General features: G+C 50.4%; 2 protein-coding genes across 6 annotated transcripts in view; both read left to right on the top strand.

The window, feature by feature from the left end:
* Positions 1-15414, top strand: part of THADA (THADA armadillo repeat containing) — a 312415-nt gene extending 297001 nt beyond the window's left edge. For 3 of the 5 annotated variants that reach the window (XM_082851642.1, XM_082851643.1, XM_082851644.1), the window contains 2 exons: positions 12094-12263; positions 13316-15414. In XM_082851642.1, the coding sequence (XP_082707768.1) occupies positions 12094-12263; positions 13316-13708 (563 nt within the window). In that variant the 3' untranslated portion in view covers positions 13709-15414. The remainder of the gene's footprint in view (positions 1-12093; positions 12264-13315) is intronic. The other 2 variants (XM_082851641.1, XM_082851640.1) reach the window with 1 other exon arrangement.
* Positions 15415-17860: 2446 nt separating this feature from the next.
* Positions 17861-22121, top strand: ZFP36L2 (ZFP36 ring finger protein like 2). The gene is made up of 2 exons (XM_082851528.1): positions 17861-18194; positions 18724-22121. The coding sequence occupies exons 1-2, from the start codon at positions 18144-18146 to the stop codon at positions 20152-20154; spliced, it is 1482 nt and encodes a 493-aa protein (XP_082707654.1). The 5' UTR covers positions 17861-18143; the 3' UTR covers positions 20155-22121.
* The last annotated feature ends 1550 nt before the right edge of the window (positions 22122-23671 follow it).

Genomic DNA, 23671 nt, shown 5'->3' with positions numbered 1-23671 from the left:
TTGCTGCAGTATCTCTGGTTTCATGATAGGTCACCAGGAAAAATGTTTGCATCAGGCACATGACTATACCTGTGGGGATCTCAGTCTTTGGGAGCTGGGTCTACAGGAACTTTTGGGAACCCAGATCATTTGTTCCATATGAAAATAGCTAGAAAATTAAGAAAAAGCAAATTACTAATATTTGAAAGATTTTTTTTTCCCCAAGTATTTTTAGAATTTCAAATGATGGTCTTTTTAACCTTTCCCTCCGGAACTGGAAAATTTTTCCACTGCCGGACAGAAAGGGCTCTGTAGCAGTCTGTTCATCTCACGTGGCTGCTTTCCACCTGTTGTCACCTCTCTGCCCAGAGAGCTGGTGGGGGTAAAGCTAGGGATTGCCTTCCAGAAAAAGGGGGTGCCTCCTCCTCTGCCCCAGATGGAGACCCAGGCCTCTGGTTCCTGATGAACACTGAAGAGCTCCATGCCTCCCTCCATGTGTTTACTTCAAGAGACTTCACTGAAGGGACTCTTTGCGGTTGTGCAAGGTTGTGGGTAGGGTTAAAGCAGGGTTTCTCAGCCTCTGCACTGTCAACATTTTGGAGAAGGGACTGTCCTGGGCATTGGAGGATGGTTAGCAGCCTCCCCGGCCTCTACCCACCAATGCCAGTAGCACCACCTCCTCTGAATTGTGACAACCAAAAATGTCTCCAGATATTGGCAGATGTCCCCTGGGGGTAACATGTCGAGGTTGAGAACTGCCAGGTGAAGGGAGGCACTTAGAGACCAGCAGCGGTAGGAAACTACCACTGCCCCTAGCACCCTGCAGCTGAGAGCAGAGGGACTGAGGTTACAGAACCCAGTGGGAGCTGAGTTAGGGGTTACAGCCACTGCCAGAACCTTGGCAACTTGCAGGGAAGGATACAGGAAAGAAACACCCAACTTCTCTCTCTTCCTGCCTTCCAAAATCTCAGTGTTCCCTCCCTATTAGAAGAATCTAGGTAGAAGCCAGGTGGCAAGGAAACTTGGGTTGATCCATGGAGATCAAATTCCTGGGGCACGGAGCGGGATAGAGAAGGACAAAGAATGGGTCCGGGGGTGGGAGGTGGGGGGCGGCAAACAGGAAATAATCAGTTTATTCATCCATCCATCTTTTCATTCAACATTTATAGGTAGCTTAGCAGAATGGTCCCGAATACAGGCTCTGGAGTCAGACAAGCCTGTATCTGGGTTCGTGTCTGGCCCTACCGCTTACAACCTGCGTGATCTTGAAAGAGTACGTTCTCTAAACCTCAACAGCCTTAAATGTAAAGTGGCAACAATAATCCTGTCTCCACGTGTGACCGGACTCTTGGCGATCTTGAGGTTTTCCCATTGGGGAAACTCAACAAAGCCCTAAGTCACTTGCTTTAGTACAAGACTCTAGTCAAGTGCCAAGTGAATGGTATCTGCTGTGTGCCCACTGCTATCTCATGGGTGATCCCAGGAAAAGGAGAGACATGGGGCTCAGCCACGGAATGCATTTCCTCACCATCTGTGAACACATTGAATACAGGTACGAGCAGAGACAGGTCACAGTGGGACCACAGGACTTGAGTTGGGTGCTGAGGGATGAGTAGGCCTGGCTAAGTCAAGATGAGGAAGAAGATCCAGAAGGAATGATGAGGAAATCAAAGCCGTGAGAGGTGGAAGGAGAGGGAAGGCCCAGCAAGCAGTGGGGGGATGTGAGGAGAGAGCTTTGTTCGAGGGTCTCAGTGTTCTCGTCTGTACAGGTAAGGGGCTGGCTGGAGGCCAGCTGCCCTCCTGGGTACCCTAGTGTAGGCGCCACAAGCCTGCATGCCTGCAGGGGTGAAGTGGGAGGCAGTAGGGCCAGACAGGGCACACACATGCCTCCTACAGGGCGTGGCCACTGCTCTGCTCCAAGCAGCTGTTAAGTCGCAGTAAAACACAGGCATAGAGACATCAGGTTCTAATTTTCTGAATTTTCCAAAGATGCTAGGCATTTGGATTTTTATGAGAAATCTGATTTTTAGAAAACCATGTGAGCTGTACCAAACTTGTGTGAGGACCCAGCAGTCCATTTGCACTGCTGCCTGGTACTTCCGCTGGGCCCCGTGGGGCCTGGGAACCCTGGAGCCCCAGTGTGTGTTTGGTTGCCTCTATGTGTACGGTCTTTTTGGTTTTTGTTAATAAGTTTATTTATTTTTGCCTGTGTTGGATCTTCGTTGCTGTGTGCAGGCTTTCTCTAGTTGTGGCGAGCAGGGGCTACTCTTCGTTGCGGTGCATGAGATTCTCATTGAGGTGGCTTCTCTTTGTTGTGAAGCACGGGCTCCAGGTGTGTGGGCTTCAGTAGTTGTGGCATGCGGGTTCAGTAGTTGTGGCTCACGGGGCTCTAAAGCGCAGGCTCGGTAGTTGTGGTGCACGGGGCTTAGTTGCTCCACACCATGTGGGATCTTCCCGGACCAGAGCTTGAACCCGTGTCCACTGCATTGGCAGGCAGATTCTTAACCACTGCGCCACCAGGGAAGTCCTACATGTACGGTCTTTTATACAGTGGTTTTCAGGGCTTAAAAAACAAAAAGAAGAAACAGAAGTAGGAGGAGGAAGAGGGGTCCACCTGGGCCAGCTGAAGTCTGAGTTCCCAGCCAGACTTAGTACCATGGCCAAGAGGGAGTGAGGGGAGGGGCTGACTCATCCAGGGCACGACATAGATCCGTGAGTGCGTGGGCAGTGGTATCAGTGCCTGCTGGGCTGCCCTTGGGAGCACCGACTGGCACATTCGCATCTTCTTTGATGAAATTTTCAAAACATTCAGCTAAAGAACAGAGACTAATACCGCGAATACCCATGTTCCCGACCCAGACTTCCTGCTGGGCTCATCAGAGCTGCTGCAGGGGCCACCTCTCTCCATTCCTTAGGACAGACCTTCCTCTGGGTCCTCTGTCTCAGGTCAGGGTCATCTGGGAGCTCTGTTTCATGGTAAAGTAAGTCTGAGATGATGACCTTTGATGGGTTAGGAAATCCTCTCACTGACCGCAATGCCTGGAGATCCCACCTCTGAGCCCTGGCTCCGAGGGCCCTGGAGAGCGGAGAGCCTCGGCTCTAGGGGTAGAGGGTCAGCAGGGGTAGAGGGTCAGAGGGTCAGGCAGTGAGGTTCCTGGAGACACTGCAAGGGTTGAATGGCAGAGTCAGCAGCTGAACCAAGCTTCGGTTCCACACTTGTTTCTCATGACTAGTTAAAATACAGGCTCTTGCCCTGCTGAGGGGGATGTGCAGGAATCTGTGGAGAAGACTGGAAGTGATGAAGTTGTCTGGAAACAGCTTAGTGAAACCTTAAAATATTTTCACTCACAGAAGAAGAAGCACAGTTGTACTCACTCAACTCTGCCCCCGCAAGCCTGCTCTAGGCCGTCTGCCCCTCCATCTTCACCTCCAGCTCCCCCAAACCCCCCTCTTCAACAGGCAGGTCTAATCTCCCTGCACCTCCTTTTCATCCCAGCTATGCTCGGCCCCTGCCTGCCCGAGTTTCCCCTCCGTGAAGCTCTCCCTCCTCCCACTCCCCACTTTTTTTTTTCTCCTTTCATTACTGCTAGTAATGGTATAATTAGTCCCTGTCATGCACCATCTTGGACTATTTCCTAACACTTCATAGGTGTCAGCTTGCCTCTGACTAAAGTGTCTGCTCTCTGAGAGAAGGGCCTGGAATTTTCCTCGTGTTTCTCACAGTCCCCCCTCCCTCCCAGCCCCCTATCTGGTGATCGATAAGTACTTGCGGGGAGATAAAAGCTTGAATTGATGGGTAAATGGGTGGGGGGAGCAGAGAGTTGGTTGGGTGACAGGGTTGAGGGATTTCCCACAAATGCCTGAAACAGGATTCTCCAGAGCTGGTGGCAGGGAGAATCCAGCCCATCACCATTTGCTCAGCATTTCCTGGGCTGACTTGACCTCTCTTGGGAAGGACTGGGAAGGAGGCTTGACCAATGGCCTTGGTCTAGAAGGCATCTCCCCCATGATACTTTAGAATCAGACGGTAGGTTTCTAATCCATGGTCTGAATTGGTTTCTAAGGTTGGCAACATAGAAAAAATCTATGTCGTCACTTTTCGTTTTAATCAGTACAGTTGAAAATGACCTCAAAGCCTGTGACTTGCTTGTCTACCTGCCTAGAAATGATCCCTTCTCTTAGTCAGGGGGCACAGGCTGGGACTTTGAGTGGATCCAGCACACTGCGTGAAGCCTGCACTTCAGCTCCCAGCCCCAAGGTGGGCCTCTTCATGGAGGTGGGGGAGAAGACCTCAGGGGAGCAAGTAGGGGTTTCTGATCCCCAGGGTCCGCCTTGGCAAGAGAGCCCTGATGTGGCTGGAGCCGTAGCAAGAGGAAGTCTACGCGGCAGCAGCCCTGCAACCTCTTGTCTGCTGCCCTCCACTGCAATCCAAGCGAGTTATTCATTCTCAAGGAGGAAAGCACAGGATTAACCAGTTCTAAACGCTCATCTGTTGGGTTTCCAACTCGCTTCCAAGTGACGGAGTGTTGATCCAGTCTGCCTTGCACTGGCCCCCACAGACATGAGTGTGTGCCAGCACCCCTTTCCCGCTTGAAGCACTCCCAGAGGGGGCTTGCCTTAGCTACGTAGCCAGTGGGGGAGAGTCTAGGAGACGATTTTTCCCCCGCACTGACGTCTCCCCTCCCCTGACTCCTGCAGCTCTTGGGATCCAGACCACTCCATGGAGCACCTGATTCCTTACTGTTGCCTGAGTGTTAGCCTGACCTTCCAATCTAGACCACCAGCTTCCTGAGGACAGCACATGTCAGCCACTTGCTTTGCTTTCCCACAGTACTTAGCACAGCACCGGCCCCAGAGCAGACCATCAGCACCTGTTTCCTGACTATATGGTAAAGGGCCAGGCAGAGTCCCAGCTCCTCCCGGAAGTCTTCTCGAGCCTCCTCTCCACCTTCTGACCCAACCATTCACCTCTGCAGAGTCCTCCAGCACCTGAGGCCTGGACCCCACAAGCAAGCTTGAGGGCTCTAGACATTTGGCTCCTTTCCAGGCAGGCCCTGTGGCCAGGCTTCCTCCCAGCAACTGGAACTAACTTGGGCACATAGCAGAGTTTCTTTTTTAACATAATAGTTTTACTGATATACCATACAAGTCACCCATTTAAAGAGTATGATTCAGTGTTTTTTATCATACTCATAGACTTATGCAACCCTCAGCACAAACAATTTTAGAATATTTTCATCACTCCAAAAAGAAATCCCACAACCTATCCTTGGTTCCTCCGTATTCGTTTCCTGTGGCTGCTGTAACAAATGACCACAAACTTGGTGGTTTAAAACACCACCAATTTATCGTCTCAGTTCTAGAGGCCAGAAGTCTGAAATTAAGGTGTCAGCAGGGCCACACTCCCTCTGCAGGCTCTAGGGAAGAATCCGGCCCTTGCCTCTTCCAGCTTCTGGAGGCTGTCACCATTTCTGTGCTTGCATCACTCCAGCCTCTGCCTCTGTCCTCACATCACCTTCTCCTCTGTGTGTCTTCCTATGTACATCTAGTGTCAAACCTCCCCCTGCCCCTCTCTTATTAGGACAACTGTGATGGCATCTAGGGACCACCCAGATCATCCAAGATTATCTCCTCATCTCAGTATCGGGCTCAACTTAGTCACATCTCCAAAGACCCTTTATCCAAGTAAAGTAACATTCACAGGGTCCGGGGACTTGACATAGATATCTTTTGGGAGGCCATTTTTCAGCCTTCCACACTCTCCATGCCCCCCAGCCCAGATGTAATGCATATAGCATAAAATACATCAAATTAAAGTGTGCATATGTACAAATTTCAGTATATTCATAAGGTTGTACAACCATCACCACTATCTGATTCGAGAACATTTTCATCAACTCAAAAAGAAACAATGTATCTATCAGCAGTCACTCCTTATTCTCCAACCCCTGGCAACCACTAGTCTACTTTCTGTCTCTATGATTTGCCTGTTCTGGACATTTTGTATGGGTGGAATCATACAATATGTGGTCTTCTGTGTCTGGCTTCTTTCACTTAGCAGGTTTTCAAGGTTCATCTGTGTTGTAGCATGTATCAATGCTTCATTCCTTTTTATAGATGAATAATATTCCACTGCATGGATGTACCACATTTCATTTATGCATTCATTGGTTCATGAACGTTTTGGTTGTTTCCACTTACTGGCTTTTATGAATAATGCTCTTATTAACATTCATGTACACATTTCTGTGTGGACATACTTTTTTTACTTCTCTTAGTTATATGCCTAAGAGCAGGAGAGACTTTGAGACTGTTTTCCAAAGTGGCTGCACCATTGTACATTCCTACCAGCAATATATGAGAGTTTTAATTTCTTTACATCGTCACCAAAACTTAGTATCTATCTTTTTTATTAAAGTTATACTAGTAGGTATGAAGTGGTTTCTCATTGTGGTTTTGATTTGTCTTTCCCTGATGGTTAATGATGCTAAGTATCTTTTCACGTACTTATTGGTCAGATAAACAAGACGAAAAGACAACCCACAGAATGGGAGAAAATATTTGCAAATGAAGCAATGAACAAAGGATTAATCTCCAAAATATACAAACAGCTCATGCAGCTCAGTATCAAAAAAAAAAAAAACCAATCAAAAAATGGGCAGACAACCTAAATAGACATTTCACCAAAGAAGACGTACAGACGGCCAAGAGGCACATGAAAAGATGCTTAGCATCAGTAATTATTCAAGAAATGCAAATCAAAACTACAATGAGGTATCACCTCACGCTGGTCAGGATGGCCATCATCAAAAAATCTACAAACAGTAAATGTTGGAGAGGATGCAGAGAAAAGGGAACCCTCTTGCACTGTTGATGGGAATGTAAATTGATACAGCCACTATGGAGAACAGTATGGAGGTTCCTTAAAAAACTAAAAACAGAACTACCATACTACGCAGCAATCCCACTACTGGGCATATACCCTGAGAAAACCATAATTCAAAGAGAGTCACGTACCACAATGTTCATTGCAGCACTATTTACAAGAGCCAGGACATGGAAACAACCTAAATGTCCATCGACAGATGAATGGATAAAGAAGATGTGGTACCTATATATAGTGGAACATTAGCCATAAAAAGAAATGAAATTGGGTCATTTGTAGAGATGTGGATGGATCTAGAGTCTGTCATACAGAGCGAAGTAAGTCAGAAAGAGAAAAACAAATATGTATTAACGCATATATGTGGAATCTAGAAAAATGGCACAGATGAACCTATTTGCAGGGCAGGAATAGAAACACAGACGTAGAGAATGGACATGTGGACACGGAGGGGAAGGGGAGGGTGGGATGAACTGGGAGATTACGTTTGATATAAATACACTACCATGTGTAAAGTAGATAGCTCGTGGGAAGCTGCTGGATAGCACAGGGAGCTCAGCTCGGTGCTCTGTGATGACCTAGATGGGTGGGATGGGGGAGGGAGGGAGGTCCAAGGGGGAGGGGATATATGTATATATATAGCTGATCCACTTCACTGTACAGCAGAAACTAACACAACATTGTAAAGCAATTATACTCCAATAATAAAAAAGAAACTTAGTATCTATCTTGTTAAAGCTATGCTAGTAGGTATGAAGTAGTTTCTCATTGTGGTTTTGATTTGTATTTCCCTGATGGTTAATGACGGTTAAGTATCTTTTCATGTGCTTATTGGTCATTTGTATATCTTTTCTGGAGAAATGTCTATTCAGACCCTTTGCACAGGTTTTAACTAGGTTATTTGTCTTTTTATTATTGGGTTTTAAGAGTTTTTATGTATTTTAGATACAAATCCCTTGTATGTTCTCCAATTCTGTGAGTTTTTTTGCATTCTTAATGATGTCCTTTGAAGTACAAAAGTTTTCAATTTTGATGAAGTCTAATTTTTTTGCTTGTGCTTTTTTTTTTTTTTTTTTTTTTGTGGTACGCGGGCCTCTCACCGCTGTGGCCTCTCCTGCTGCAGAGCACAGGCTCCGGATGCACAGGCTCAGCGGTCATGGCCCACGGGCCCAGCCGCTCCGCAGCATGTGGGATCCTCCCGGACCGGGGCACGAACCCGTGTCCCCTGCATCGGCAGGTGGACTCCCAACCACTGTGCCACCAGGGAAGCCCCCAGCCAGTTGTTTTAACACCCTTGTCGAAAATCAATTGACTGTAATTGTGAGAGTTTATTTCTGGACACTCAGTTCTATTCCATTGATCTATATTATGTCTATCCTTATGCCAGTTTTGAAATTGGGAAGTATGAGTCCTCCAGTTTTGTTGTATTTTTCCAGATTGTTTTGGCTGTTCTGGACACACAACAGATTCTTCCGACACACTTGTTGCTTGGTCACTTGCTTCCTTGCTTCCTCGATGGACCTGCAGGCCTGTGAGAGCTTGGCTGGCCTGCGTGGTTAAGTGAAAAATTCCTCCCCCTACTCTTCAGCCTCCCCTTCAGAAGGCATTTGGCCAGTAGAGATCTGGGCTGTTCTGGCTGAGCTGTCTTCATCCAGGGCAAGGTAGAAAAAGAGGGAACTTGGTGAGGTGCATCTGGCCCCTCAAGCAGGTCTAAATCCAACTAATCCCGCCCTCACCCCCAACCCAGTGTCCCTTCCCCATCTCTCCTCACCTTGCAGGGTCAGTGTTTGGATGGTTATAATTCTAGTAGATTTCACTTCCAGCCAACTCACCAGCTCTCCTCTTGTGCTTCTGTCATTCCTGTCACTCTCCTGCCACTTCCTAACCATGATGCACAGCAAAATGGTGCAGGATGGAGGATGTGTGTCGTGTCAGGTGGGGCAGGTGCATCCGTCTGGCCTTCCTGGTGGCATCTCTGGTCACCTCCAGGTGTTCTTCATGGACCCAGCAGGAATGTTGCCTGAGCTGCAGGCACTGGTTTTGCTGGTGGATGAAACTGTTTTCTTCCCTATGGGGCTTTCAGTCCTTGCCTTAAGGAGACAAAAAGAAGGGATGGGGGGAAAACGGGTGAATCAGAGGGCAGGTTTTTCTGGAAGATTTCAAGATAAGCTGACCTGCTGCTGGTGCCACAATACTGAGGACTTACAGCTTTGACCCTTTTTTTCAAAATATGGCCCCTTAGCTGGGAGCTCTTTTTCATGAATAAAAGTGATAAAACTGAGTCTGACTTATTCATCTCCATGGGTTACTGGGAGTGTTTCTCCATGGCTTCCCTGCAGGGGGGTTGGCCTATGACTGAGGGAGACCTAGCTCAGTGCCACCACTGCTAACTGTGCAAACTTGGACCTGTTACCCAACCTCTGTGAGCACAACTTCCTTGTTTGTTAAATAAGGGTACCTCCCTCCTGGTGGTAGGAGCAATAAGAGTTCAAATAGAAGGAAAGTGTTCGTTATTATCAACGTATTGCTTGCTTTCTTTGTGGCAGTCCCTGTGTTAGTATTCAAACCAAATCAAGTGGGGTAAAGGAAGAGATTTCATGATCTCTAGAGCCATAAACTGGAATGTTTTGAGCATCTGCTATGTGTTTAATTGTATGCTGATCTTCATGTGTATTTTCAGTTCTTTGAGGTTTGAAAGATGCCGATTAATGGTATCTCTTCCCCATACAGACTCTAAACCAGTTGAGAACTACACAGGGGAGTCAGTAGAGATAAAAGTAGAGATTGTATTATAGGTGAAGGCTGGACCAACACATGGCTCACACCGACAGCTAAAATGTACCTTCACGCCTCCCCCCAGCTTTTTTCTGTTTCCCAGTTTGAAGCCTGATTCTAGGCTGCAGAGCCTAAGGGGCAGGTGTCCTGAGGGACTGATTTGGGGCTCTGAGGATAGTAACGTTGATCCTTTGGCTGCTTCCGTGAGTCACGGGCTCTGTGTAGTGCTGGCCCTGCTGGAGGTTCACCAACTCTGTTTATCTCACCAGGAAGACCTACATCTCTGGAATGTTGGTGCTAATCCTCCAAATCTGCGCTCTGCAGGCACCATGAAACTTGTTGTCAATTCCGGTTTCTTTATAGCCACTTAAAGCTCTCTGACTGTACGCAAGTGAGTTAACGTATCTGTGCCTGGATTCCTCATCTGTGAAGTAGGGATGGTAATACCCAACCCAAAGGATGCTGAAGGACTGGAGAGAAAGGACTTGCTTAGGGAATGGCACCTAATAGGTCCACTAAGCCTGGTTCAACGCCCTGGGGAACTCAGCTTTCCATTCCAGACTCTGAGGCTTCTCCCTGTGTGCTGAGCAAGTCTCTTTGGGGGCCAAATGGTCACGGACAGGTCTGTGGGCTGGAGTGGAGATGTGGATTTGAGAAAGATGAGGTCTCAGTAGAAGTGTGTCATTGAAAGACAAGCATTGGTGTATGGATGCGTCCATAGAGATTTATTGTCTGTGCGGTGGGATTTCAGTCCTACGTTTCAGGCTTCCTCCGGGTTGGGGGTGGGAGACACGGGGTTGTTAGCAGAAATGTCAACACCCTGAGCCTCCCTTCAAACCCATATTTAGGACTGTCTAAGGCAAAATGGTGAAGTAAGCAATGGTTTCCCCAAGGCCCCCACTTCCTCTTTCTGCACCCCATTCGACTCTTTTAGCGCCCTTCCTCCAGCCAGCTAAGAAAACGAGTCTCTGAAAAACGATTTCACGCTAACAGAGGGCCACAGAATGTGAGCTAATCCCAGCCCCCCCCGTCACTGTGCGGCCTGTGAACTACCAACAGCTTTTACATTTTTAAATGGTTGGAAAAAATCAAAAGAAGAATATTATTTTGTGAAACAAAAATTACATGAAAGTCAAATTTTATTGTAACATAAATAAAGTTTTATTGGAACCTAGCCACAACCATTTGTTTACATATTGTCTATGGCTGCTTTCAGACAGAGACCGTAAGACTCCCAAAGTCTAAAATATTTACCTTCTGGCCCTTTAAGAAAAAGATTGCTGATGCCCTGCTCTAAGATGTTAGAGAGTTAATGTGTTATGTGCTCAATGGGATTTGGTTCAGAGGAAGGGACAAAGCAATGGAGTTCAGGCGTTGTCGTCAGGCCTGCAGAGGAGACGCTGGGTGGGAAGCTTTTGTGATATCCTTCCAGTTAGAAGGGCTGAGGGGAGATAGATGTCTAGTCTTGTAGGTGGGGCTGTGCTTCTGTCCACACTGGGATAGGGGGCATGGAAATGGTGGGATTCAGGCCTATGACTCATTCTAGCTGCACAGAGAGCAGGATTCAGGAGTGGATTAATAACTCTTAGTGAGCGTATCCCACTATTCCACCAGCTTCCCTGCCAGGCTAGTGGCAGTGATTTTCCTTTTTTTTTGGCTGTGTTGGGTCTTCGTTGCTGCGCACAGGCTTTCTCTAGTTGTGGCGAGCGGTGGCTACTCTTCGTTGCATTGCGGTGACTTCTCTTCTTGCGGAGCACGGGCTCTAGGTGGGCGGGCTTCAGTAGCTACAGCACGCGGGCTCGAAAGTTGTGGCACACAGGCCCTAGAGTGCACGGGCTTCAGTAGTTGTGGCGCGTGGGCACAGTAGTTGCAGCGTGCAGGCTCTAGGGCGTGCAGGCATCAGTAGTTGTGGCGCACAGGCTCAGTAGTTGTGGCTCCCGGGCTCTAGAGCACAGGCTCAGTAGTTGTGGTGCACAAGCTTAGTTGCTCCATGGCATGTGGGACCTTTCCGGACCAGGGATCAAGCCCGTATCCCCTGCTTTGGTAAGGCAGATTCTTTTGGTTTTTTTTTTTTAGTTAATTAATTAATTTTCATTTATTTATTTATTTATTAGTGGCTGTGGTGGCTTCTCTTTGTTGCTCAGCACGGGCTCGAGGTGCATGGGCTTCAGCAGTTGTAGCACGCAGGCTCAGTAGTTGTGGCTCGCAGGCTCTAGAGCACAGGCTCAGTAGTTGTCACGCACGGGCTTAGTTGCTCCGTGGCATGTGGGATCTTTCTGGACCAGGGCTCGAACCCGTGCCCGCTACATTGGCAGGCAGATCCTTAACCACTGTGCCACCAGGGAAGTCCCTGGCAGTGATTTTATCTAAAGCCTTTAACGTTCCTGGAGTCCTGCACAGCCTCCCCAGTTGGCCCTGAGCAGCACATTCATGGTTCACCTCTCTCATTTCCACAGAATTTGCCTTCTGCTGGGTGGACGCCTCCATCGCACTGGATCTGGCCCTGGCTGTGCTGTGTGACCTGCTCCAGCAGTGGGACCAGCTGGCCCCTGGACTCCCAGTCCTGCTAGGATGGCTGTTGGGGGAGGGTGATGACCTCACGGCCTGTGTGGAGAGCATGCATCAGGTAATCCTGGGGTGTCCGGGCAGTGGAGGTGGGTGGGAGTGATCCTACACCCACCGGGTGCAGCACTTCCAGGCTTACATGGGCCTGATGTGCCTGCTGAAAGCGTGCTTCTGGGTGCTCAGATTACAGAGCGGCAAGCAATTAGGGAGTCTCCAAATGGCCCCAGCAGCCCGCGGGTGCTGCTGGGGCAGCTCTCGTGCTGGCCTGTGGAGTTCCAACGGTAAGCCCCTTGGAAGAGGCCCCTTGGAAGTTGAGAGTTTAACTATGGAGGATGCTTATTCGTCAACATTGGAGTGACCAGGGGCTCCCCATGGTTAGGTGTAAAGGTGAAACACTTCCAGAGAATCAGGTTCCTTCCAGGGTCTCTGCTGCTTGAAGAAAACTATGAGCCCCTCCAGGTGGGGGTCAGTCAACAGATAGGGAAACTGAGGACCCAGATAAGCAGGAAAAGCGTCTTGGGAACTGAAATTCCTCTCTGCCAGTGTCTGACTCAGCTGGCCTTCTTGGCATCCCCGGCAGGCCAAGAGTTCAAAAAGCAGCCTGTTTATGGGAAATTAGGAGACAAGATAAAGTGTCTGTGATAAAATGACCTTGAAAATCCCCAGCATTATAGAAATTTGGTTTCATACTGAGAGACTAGTGTCTCATGTTTGTCAGTTCTTTGCTCTTTGCTGCTCAGATCTCCCTTCCTCCCTCCTCTCTGATTTCCAGATGCACCTTCAGGTCTAGGGCCCCCTCCTGTGTTGAGGTCCCCTTTTCAGCACCAAGCCCCCAAAATATCTTGGCTGAGAACCACAAACACATCTTTATCAAAGGTCATGTTAAGTCTGGGGGAAAAAAATTTCTCTCCAGTGGAGAAGTACGAGTGAAGATAGAAGGTGACCTTCAAGGCTGCAAGTGCTGTGTGTACAGGGGTGTTGACAGGCGAGAGTGAGCCCTCTGTCAGGTGGGGAGGGGACACACTGCTTCTGCATCTGCCAGGACTCTGTTCTGGACTGGGGCCAGTCAGCATCCCCTGTAAGGTTGACTTTTGGCTTTTTCATCGGACTTAGGTGGAAGACTACCTGTTTGAAAAAACAGAAGTCAACTTTTGGGCTGAGACCCTGATCTTCATGAAATACCTCTACAAGCACCTCTTCCGCCTCCTCTCCAAGTCCAGCTGGCGTCCCCTCAGCCCCGAGAGGCTCTGTCATCTTCAGAGGACAGCGTCAGAGCAATGCCATCTCCTTTCCCAGCTCTTCAGAGAGCTGCCACCAACTGCTGAGTTTTTGAAGACGGCGGAGTTCACAAGACTGCGCATTCGGGAGGAAAGGGCTTTGGCTTGCCTGAGGTTACTGGCGTTTCTGGAAGGAAAGGAAGGGGAAGACACCCCAGTTCTCAGGGCTTTGGACTCTCCTGCAGCAGGGAATCAGTTAACTCTTCCAAGAACAGAAACGGCTTGTTGAAGAAAGAAGACTTGTGGGGTTGGGGGTAGGGTGGATTGTTCCCCCAGTCAATCCGCAGGAAAATGTTGAACAGAAACTTAAGCGTCTTCTCCCCTTCACAACTCCCCCACTTCTGTGAGTCTAGTCTTCTGTCCTACAGAGGACTTTTTCTTCAGTTCAGTCATTCAAGGCAGCCTCGTTTATTGCAGCTACTGTAGGATGTGAGGCTACCACTTTGAATATTGACTCTGTTCCCAGGTGCAGGCCACCTGCAGGCCTGAATTAGCCTTTTTCATCCCCCAGGACCTCCAGTGTCCAACCAGAGCCGGCCTACATTTTTCTCTGAATTGACTACACAGAGTTGGGTTTTAACACAGGATTTTCCCCCCCTTTTCTGGCTAGTTGTGGGAGCCGGATTAGTTGGCAAACAGCCCACTTGGTCAGAATTCCAAATTTTATTCGATTTTAGCAAAGGCAGAAATATATTCCAAATGTTGGATCCTGGGAGAATTAAGGATCAACTTCATACAAATAATTTTGTTTTTACTGTCTGCATGTTTAAGCCTTCAGTGACCTACACATGCCATCCTAATTATTAAAAGAGCCATTAAGAGCTCCTACCCCCCTCTCCCCACCATAAAAAGTATCTGTGCTATTGTTAGGAAAACAGATTCACCACCCAGTGAAATCATAGACTCTTGGCTGTTAGAAGGAACCTGGGGAAAGGAGAGTCAGAATAAATGACTTATTTGATGCCTACACTGTTTACTGTCATTTTCTTGGTGGCAGTAACAAGAAGATTCTTATTTAAGATGCCAGAAAACTTCTATCCATTTCAGTGATTTAACCTGGAAACCTTAAGGGTTTTCTGCTTTTCTAAGTCCAGCCCTCCCCTCTTTCTCAGACACCCAGCAGGTGTCGCTCTTGCATACGTTTTGCTGCTAGTTTTGTTTTCCACTGGCTTACCAGTTTTAATTTATAATTTCAGAGTTAAGTGTTACCCAAAGACAGTTATCTTGAAATTCATAGCTTGGATGGGTCATAGCCTCATCCACATTCATTTTTCATCCTAGTTATCTGAAAGAACCATTTCAGTAATCCTATGTACACTTGGCCCAGCTTTTTAGGGTCTGTAAATACATTTAAATACTTCTCAGGTGAGCAATCAGAATTATTTTATTGATGTTTGAGGGTCTGGAGGGGCAGTTTAGAGGGGAGAGGGTTTGATATGATCATTTCCTACTACAGAAAGACTTATATTTCAAATATAATTTGTTTCTCTTTGAAAGAAAACCACCTAACACTAAAAAATAGAGCCTACTAGAAGAATAGAGAAAGGTCTGTGTAGGAAGAAGTAAGGAAAGAAGTTAACTTAGTGTCCAAAGTTTTGCCCTAAAGAGACAGGAAATTCCCTGGTGGCTTTGCACTATTCAGCTCAAAATGTGTTTTCTGTGATCCTGAATTAATAACCTGGTTAGGCATCTGTGTAGCCCACACTTGATGGAAAGTTGCCAACTGAACATTTCTTTTTGTTCTGAGAAGACGTGGCTGGTGAGAAGTCAGGGAATTGGCACAATGTGGTGATAACCATGGTAGAATAATTATGAAACCGGCTCCAGCAAAGCCCAGCTCACTGGAAAAGGCCAGCATTCCTTCTTTCTCCATTTAAAATGAAATAAAAGCAGTTACATAATAATATTTTCTACCAGCAGGTACTCTGTACCAAAGCATGTACCATACCATGTTTACATGTTAGCTCCAAAGTCCTTCTACCAAGCCTGCAAAGTGGGTGTTCTCATAGCTGTTGAGAATTACCCCAGATTTTGATCTTGGCTGGTTGTAGCCAGCCTGAGAGCACAGGAGAGACAGATGTTTCCACTGGTTTTTGTATCTGAAATCTTGTCACTGACCTCCAATAGCACTGGTGAGGGAAATTGCTGTTTCACACTTTCCTGATGCATTCCCACGGGAAACTCAGAATACCCCACTGTCAGGGCCATCCTCAGACTCTTGGGCTGTGGTTCATTTCAACAAAGAACAAAACAGCATCAGGGTTCTTGGGTATTCTAGGCTGTAAGTGTCAGCCATGGTTGCCCAGCCTTGTCTAGGGGCCAGTATAGGCCGGGTGGCAAAAGTGAAGCAGTCACTTCTTCTGAGGTCACTGCCCTTGGCTCCAAGCTCGAGGGTCCAAGATTTGGTGACCCCTCAGCTCTGCATTCACGATTCTGTAGACCTCCACCCATCTGGCCATACTCCAGAGGCCTGGCTTTCTCCATCTTTATGCTTTGTCAATTTGTTTTAATAAATAAGATGGAGTATACTTATCTTTTAAAAACCTTAACAGATAACTCATTTGCACCTTGACAAAGGTGAGAGATGAGTAAAGCAGGAATTATCTTAGTTTTACAAAGAAACCCAGGTGCCAAAGTGATTTTGTGATTTGCCTGAAATCACATGGCTTATAAGGGACAGGGCCTGAACTCCAGCCCTATGTTTCTGATCCTGAAGTCCTTGCAGCCCTATGCTGACTCTAGCTCTCTGGGTGGGTGAGGAGTGCAGCAATGGGCTCTGCGTGCAAGCTGAACTCTAAAGAGTAGGTTTCCTGAGTGACAGGCCTGGCTCATTCCCTCCCAGGGTAACTGAGAGAGGGAATGAGCGCCGCCGAATGAAGTAAGCACAAGGAAACAGCCAGAAACAAGATCAACTGGGCAAGGGGGCGTGGGTCTCGGGAGCTTCTTTCCCTGGCGGGTACTGGACCTTCCAACTTAGGCCCAATTACAGCCTAGGCTGCCAGGTGTGCGAAATCATGGGCCCCGCTCCAGCTTTTTTGGCAGCATATCCGTAGACGCGGAGTGAGAAGTGTCCTGGACCGGACTCCAGATCTGCCCCAGTGGGGCTGACAGTGGCCTTAGCTGCACTGGGCGCTAGGCGGGGGTGTCTGCCCCGTACCCGGAGGGCGCCGTTGGCAGAGCATTTCCCAACGCGGGCTTTTGGGGTGTGGGGCTGGCAAGAGAAGGAAACCGGGGCGAGCCCACCAGGCGCATCCTCGGTGCCTAGCCCAGCCTGGCTACGGGTCGGCCTCAGCCGGAGCCCGCAGCCCACAACGAGTTAAGGCGGGGCGCGGCGCCCTCAACGGCCTGGGAGTTAAGGGGCTAGGAGGGCGCGCCAGGCCAAGGCTGCGGCGGGCGGGCGGGAGCCTCGGCTGGCAGCTGTACCACAACCCCCAGGAGGGCAGGGGAAAGCCGGACAGACCAGCAGACGGACGAGGCGTTGGGAAGTGCCTCCATGCCTGCGCGGCTCTCCTGGCCTTTCCTCCCGTCCTCCCAGCCGGCTCCCCCGCCCGGGACGCCCCGCGCCACTCCGCGCCTTTGGCCCTGGCTCAAGGTCTTGTGATGTGATTAGCAAAGCCAGCGCCTTGTCCTCAGACACTCAGCCCTGCCCGGCAGGGCTCGGCGCTCAAGCCCTGTTTACTGCAGGCTGGGCGGGAAGAGGGGCGGAGGAACCGGCCCAGGCTCCTCCGGGCGAGACTGCCTGCCCTGGCAGCCTCCCGCGTGGCCGCTCCGGCCCCACCCCCACCGCGTCTCCACGTGCAGTCGGGATGGAGCCACTACCGGTCAGACTCGGGCCCAGAGTCCCCGCCCCCCGGCCGGAGCTCCCTTAGCAAAAACAGCCGGGCCGCGCGGACGGTTGCAATATTCTTGCATTTTGCAATTCCCGCGCCCAGTATAAAACCGAGGGTGGGAGAGAAAAGCTCCGCAATTTCGCCTAGCAGGACCGGGCGGGGAAAGACACGTCCAGGTCTGCAGAAACCCGGCCACGTTAAATGTGCTGGGGATTTCCAACAGTACAGCCCCAAAGGAGTGGAGCCGTACCTTCCCGCCGCCACCCAGCAGCACCCATCTGGGCCGAGCTCTCCACGCCGCCCCGGGCGCCCCAGCGGCCAGCCCCGCCCCGAGGCGTCTCCGCCCCCTCCCCCAGAGGAAAAAAATTGGCGGCGGCCAATGGGAGGCCAGGAAGGCGCCTGACGTCCGCAAGCCGGCGGGCGGCGTTGCCTGGAGACCCCGGCGGGGTCAGCCTTCTGTCCCCTCCCCGCGGCAGGCCCGCCCCGCCGCTGCCGCGCTCCGGGGCTCTATATAGGGCGCGCGCTCTCGGGCGGCTGAGTTCCAACAGTCCGCGAGCTGCAGTCGGCTCCGCGCGGGGGGGGCGGGCCGGGCACCCCGGGGCGCGGAGGAGCGCTCTAGCTTCACTCTCCTCTCCCCCCACTCTGCACTCCCGGGCACCCTCAAACCAGTTCAAGCTGCTGCCCCCGCTCCCTCTTTTCTGGCCCCCCGCAAACTTTCGGTCCCTCCCCCGCCCCTCGCCCGTTATTCGTCGTGGCTCAAGCCCGGCCGCGCCGCCCCGAGGGCTCCTCCGGACCTCCCAGCCTGCAGCTCCGACCATTACAGGATCCAGAAACATGTCGACCACACTTCTGTCCGCCTTCTACGATATCGACTTCTTGTGCAAGGTACGCGGAGGAGAAGGGAGGGAAGAGGACGGGCAAGGAGGAAGCCCTTGGAGTTTTCAGGCTTGGCCTTCTGTCCTCGGCTTTGGGGGTCCTCTTCCCTCCTTGACTTTTTGGGCTTGGGAAAAATGCCGGAGTTTGCAATGTGTGCTCGAACCTTGTGGACGGGGAGAAGGAGCGGGGAGGAAGGGCAGGAGGGAGTCGCTGTAGCTGTTTAGTTTCTCCGCAGCCGACCACAGCCACGCTTGCCCGGGGCTTCCCGGACGGGGTTTGCGCCGCCCAGGCCGGCGGCCCACGACTGAGGATCACATGTCGCAACCCAGCGCGGCCTAGGGTGGAGAGTCCGGCTCCTCCCAACGCAAACTTGATTCTTGTGCGCGTGTAAGGGTGGAGGTTGGGGGCCGAGTCGAGATCCGAAAAAAAAAAGAAAAAGAATTGGAGGGCTGGAAGTGGTTCTTCTGCAGCTCACCCCAACGCATCCCTCTCCTCTTCCCACTTTTCATCCCTTCCCCGCTACCCTCCTTTTTGGCAGACGGAGAAGTCCTTGGCCAACCTCAATCTGAACAACATGCTGGACAAGAAGGCGGTGGGGACACCCGTGGCCGCAGCCCCAAGCTCGGGCTTCACGCCGGGCTTCCTCCGTCGGCACTCAGCCAGCAACCTGCACGCGCTCGCCCACCCCGCGCCTAGCCCCGGCAGCTGCTCGCCCAAGTTCCCGGGCGCAGCTAACGGCAGCAGCTGCGGCAGCGCGGCGGCGGGCGGGCCGGCCTCCTACGGCACCCTCAAGGAGCCGTCGGGGGGCGGCGGCACGGCCCTGCTGAACAAGGAGAACAAATTCCGGGACCGCTCGTTCAGCGACAACGGCGAGCGCAGCCAGCACCTCCTCCACCTGCAGCAGCAGCAGAAGGGGGGAGGCGGCTCCCAGATCAACTCAACGCGCTACAAAACTGAGCTGTGCCGGCCTTTCGAGGAGAGCGGCACGTGCAAGTACGGCGAAAAGTGCCAGTTCGCGCATGGCTTCCACGAGCTGCGCAGTCTGACGCGGCACCCCAAGTACAAGACGGAGCTGTGCCGCACCTTCCACACCATCGGCTTCTGCCCCTATGGGCCGCGCTGCCACTTCATCCACAACGCCGATGAGCGGCGGCCCGCGCCGTCGGGGGGTGCCTCTGGGGACCTGCGCACCTTCAGCGCCCGCGACGCGCTGCACCTGGGCTTCCCGCGGGAGCCACGGCCCAAGCTGCACCACAGCCTCAGCTTCTCGGGCTTCCCGTCGGGCCACCACCAGCCCCCGGGGGGCCTGGAGTCGCCCCTGCTGCTCGACAGCCCCACGTCGCGCACGCCGCCGCCACCCTCCTGCTCCTCGGCTTCGTCTTGCTCCTCGTCCGCTTCGTCTTGCTCCTCGGCCTCGGCTGCCTCCACGCCCTCGGGCGCCCCGACGTGCTGTGCCTCTGCGGCGGCAGCGGCCGCGGCCGCGCTGCTGTACGGCACCGGGGGCGCCGAGGACCTGCTCGCGCCGGGCGCGCCCTGCGCCACCTGCTCGTCGGCCTCGTGCGCCAACAACGCCTTCGCCTTCGGCCCGGAGCTGAGCAGCCTCATCACACCTCTCGCCATCCAGACGCACAACTTCGCCGCCGTGGCCGCCGCCGCCTACTATCGCAGCCAGCAGCAGCAGCAGCAGGGCCTAGTGCCCCCCGCGCAGCCCCCGGCGCCGCCCAGCGCGCCCCTCCCTGCCAGCGCCGCCGCGCCGCCCTCGCCGCCCTTCAGCTTCCAGCTGCCACGCCGCCTGTCCGAGTCGCCCGTGTTCGACGCGCCTCCTAGTCCCCCGGACTCACTGTCTGACCGCGACAGCTACTTGAGCGGCTCTCTGAGCTCGGGCAGCCTCAGCGGCTCTGAGTCCCCCAGCCTCGACCCCGGCCGCCGCCTGCCCATCTTCAGCCGCCTCTCCATCTCCGACGACTGAGGCAAGAGGGCGCTAGTGAGGAGGAGGAAGGGAAGGTCGTTCTGGGGGTGTTGGAGGGCGCCCCTGCAGTCGCGCCCCTGCTAGGGGCAGGGAGGCTCGGGAGTGTGGGGGGCTGACCTCGGCCACAAGCAGACTGCAGGCCGCACCGAGCACTTGGACTCGAACTTGTGTGCCGGGAGGGGCCCCCACCCCTCCCCTTTCGGTTTCCTCTTGTTTTGTTTTGTTTTGTTTTTTATTATTATTTTTATTATTATTACGAAGTTTCATTCTTGTTGAGCGAAAAAAAGCCTACGAACTTTTTGTATTGAACAAAATATTCACAACAGAGCAGTTGTGATGCGAATAGAACAAAAACCAAACACAAACTTTTTTAGGTCTCCGATGAGTTTGGGACTTTAGGAAAAATCAACCCGGCACCAGCAGCTACCAACCACCATTCCATATCTTCACTTGCAAAGCATTAGTTACAGTCCAGATGTGGGGACTCTTATCTTGAGAGAGGTTCCTAATTGTCTCAGACCAGTGTAAACAAACAAGCCAGCCAACACCTTGCTAAACCTATAAGCTTTTAGAATCCAATATTCTGCCAAGAATATGCCTTGATAGTAGACCTCAGCTCCATGGGTGTTTTTTGTTTTTTAACAAAGTTATATATGTCTGGAAAAAAAAAACCTTGCATTCCAAAGTTTCATACTGGTTCCTGGTTTCATTGCCACCACTTAGTGGATGTTTAAGTTAGAACCGTTTTGTCTGCTCTTTCTGGAAGCCTTGGGCAGAGCTTAGTTTGTAATTGTTGGGGAATAACTGCTGAATTTTTAGCTGTTTTGAGTTGATTCGCACCACTGCACCACAACTCAATATGAAAAAACTATTTAACTTATTTATTATCTTGTGAAAAGTATACATTGAAAATTTTGTTCATACTGTATTTATCAAGTATGATGAAAAGCAATAGATATATATTCTTTTATTATGTTAAATTATGATTGCCATTATTAATCGGCAAAATGTGGAGTGTATGTTCTTTTCACAGTAATATATGCCTTTTGTAACTTCACTTGGTTATTTTATTGTAAATGAGTAAAAAAAATTCTTAATTTAAGAGATTGTATGTAATATTTATTTCATTAATTTCTTTTCTTGTTTACGTAAATTTTGAAAGATTGCATGGTTTCTTTACGGAAATCTTATCTTGATGCTGTGGAAGTAGTTTGAGGAATATCTTATGAGTTTTTCTTAGAATGTATAATGGTTGTAGCCCATCCAACTTTAAAAGAAAAAAAGTGACCACATACTTTGCAATCAGGCTTACATGTGGCATGCTTTTCTCATTCCATCTTTATAAATCAGCAGAAAATGGTTTTTGTTTGCTTATTCCACCAGTTCTACTGTGACATACTCTGCATATAAAGACATGTAGCAATAATGGGGGGGGAGGGTAATCTCACAGTGCCTTTGGAAGGGCCAGAACTTGCCTTAAATCTTCCTCAACCAAATAAGTATTTTGTCTATTAGTGCTTGAGAGAATTTGAATGTAGGATGGGTTCAACTGCACAAAAGGAAAAGATTTTTACCACTTTTTTTTATATAGCTATAAAGTGAAGAGGCCACCTCTTAGTGCTAAAATAATAGGTAGTACATGAATATGCCTTGTTTAATTACAGAAAATTCCAAAACTTGTACTTTTTTTTTTTTTTTTTCCGTGTGGAAAGGCAGGAATGCTTTCCTGGACAGCGGATGAATGAGCAGTAGATGTAGTTTGTTTGTACGTAGGTACAGTTGGAGCACTATGTATGTATGTATTCTGGACTACTTTGACAGAAGTAGGTATTTGAATGTAACAAGGTTAAGTCAACTTGAGTTGTAATATATTTGGGGAATCAGTTCACTACAAATTGTGACTGTAAACATTGTACTGTAAATGTTTTGTAGTTTTCCCCCAATAAAACTTTTGGGAAAAAAAGGTATTGATGTGTAAGATAGCTTCCTTTTTTAAATGGGAGTATCTAGGTTTGTACCTTCTCACCGCTGTCAGGCATTACCCAGGTCTTTGAGGGATTGGGGGGGGCTAGGGTTTAGAGAGCTGGCAGAGCCAGAGTTCAGAAGAGCCTGTCTCCCTATATATTTTATATACAAGTTCTTTTAGCTGAAAGAAAGTAATTTGGACCGTCAAGGGCATTAGTTAGCTGTTCTCTTTGGTAATAAGATGCATCCCCGTGTTGGCTGACTGGTGGCTGGGCCTGGTTGGGAGGCCTGAGGCGTGGGGCCTGCCTGTGAGTCACCAAGCAGATCACGTGTCTGCAGTGGCAGCTGAAGGTCTGATTTTTTTTTTTCCACTGGGACGCACAGGGAACCAAACTGCTTGGGTGAGGAGGGTCTTGCCAGCCCTTGGCTGAACTGGGGATGGGGGCTTAGGCCCAGCCTTTCCTGGGCCGGAGAACCAGGGTTTGGCCTGGACTTTGGAAATCCCGGTTGTGTCCTTGTCCACAGAGGACAGAAAGAGAAGGAAGATGAAACAGGTTAAACTTATATCAGGGTAATGTTTATGTGGACGGCTTCCTCTGGGAGTGAGCACACACGTTATTTATGCAAAAGGATTAGTGTCTGTGCTTGAGACAACTGTAAGCGGCCAGAAAGCAAATCCAACCCAGGTCTGGGAAAAAAAAAAAAGCATCAGTCTGTCTGCTGATTCTCACACAATTGAATAAAACCTTAGTATGGTTCTTTCCTGCAATCACTTTAGAAGTTAAAAAGGTGGTTCATAGGGCTTCCCTGGTGGCGCAGTGGTTGGGAGTCCGCCTGCCGATGCAGGGGATGCGGGTTCGTGTCCCGGTCCAGGAGGATCCCACATGCCACAGAGCGGCTGGGCCCGTGAGCCATGGCCGCTGAGCCTGCGCGTTCGGAGCCTGTGCTCCGCAACGGGAGAGGCCGCAACAGTGAGAGGCCTGCGTACCGCAAAAAAAAAAAAAAAAAAAAAAAAGGTGGTTCATAAATCAATTCCTGTTTTTCCTTCTCTATCCCGCCCCCGCCAACATACACAGAGTTCAGACTTTTTTTTTTAAAGTAAGAGATTTAGCAAAAGTTTTGTTTCCTCATCTACAACATATGGGCTCTATCACCCATACTTGCATCCCCTCGACCCTGTGTTTGCCTGTGTTCGCCGGGGTCTCCCGGGTCTCACAGCTGAGCCTGATGGGGAGGGCGCCGTCGGTGAAGCGCGCCAGGCCCCGGGCAGCTGTTTCACGTTAACGATGATTGCGCTGGTGTTAACCGGAGCGTTTTGGTGCTGGGCGCGCGCTGCCAAAGGGGATGGGAAACAGTTTCAAAGTTCTCCCAGATGCCGGCCCCTGGCTGGGGAGGGGCGGTTGGGCGGCCTCAGCAGCGGGGGAGGGGAAGCCTGAGGCCAAGGAGGGCTCGATGAGTGAAGACCCTGCAGGCTCCTAGGCCTCTTCACCATAAAGAATGTACAATGGCGAGGAAAAGTCTAAAATGTGGTGCTATATAGGCCAAACTGCAT

Source organism: Leucopleurus acutus (genome assembly GCF_964270905.1).
Source record: "Leucopleurus acutus genome assembly, chromosome: 12".
Classification (NCBI taxonomy): domain Eukaryota; kingdom Metazoa; phylum Chordata; class Mammalia; order Artiodactyla; family Delphinidae; genus Leucopleurus; species Leucopleurus acutus.
The sequence above is the reverse complement of the archived record's forward strand: the minus strand, read 5'-3'. Positions and strand labels throughout refer to the sequence as shown.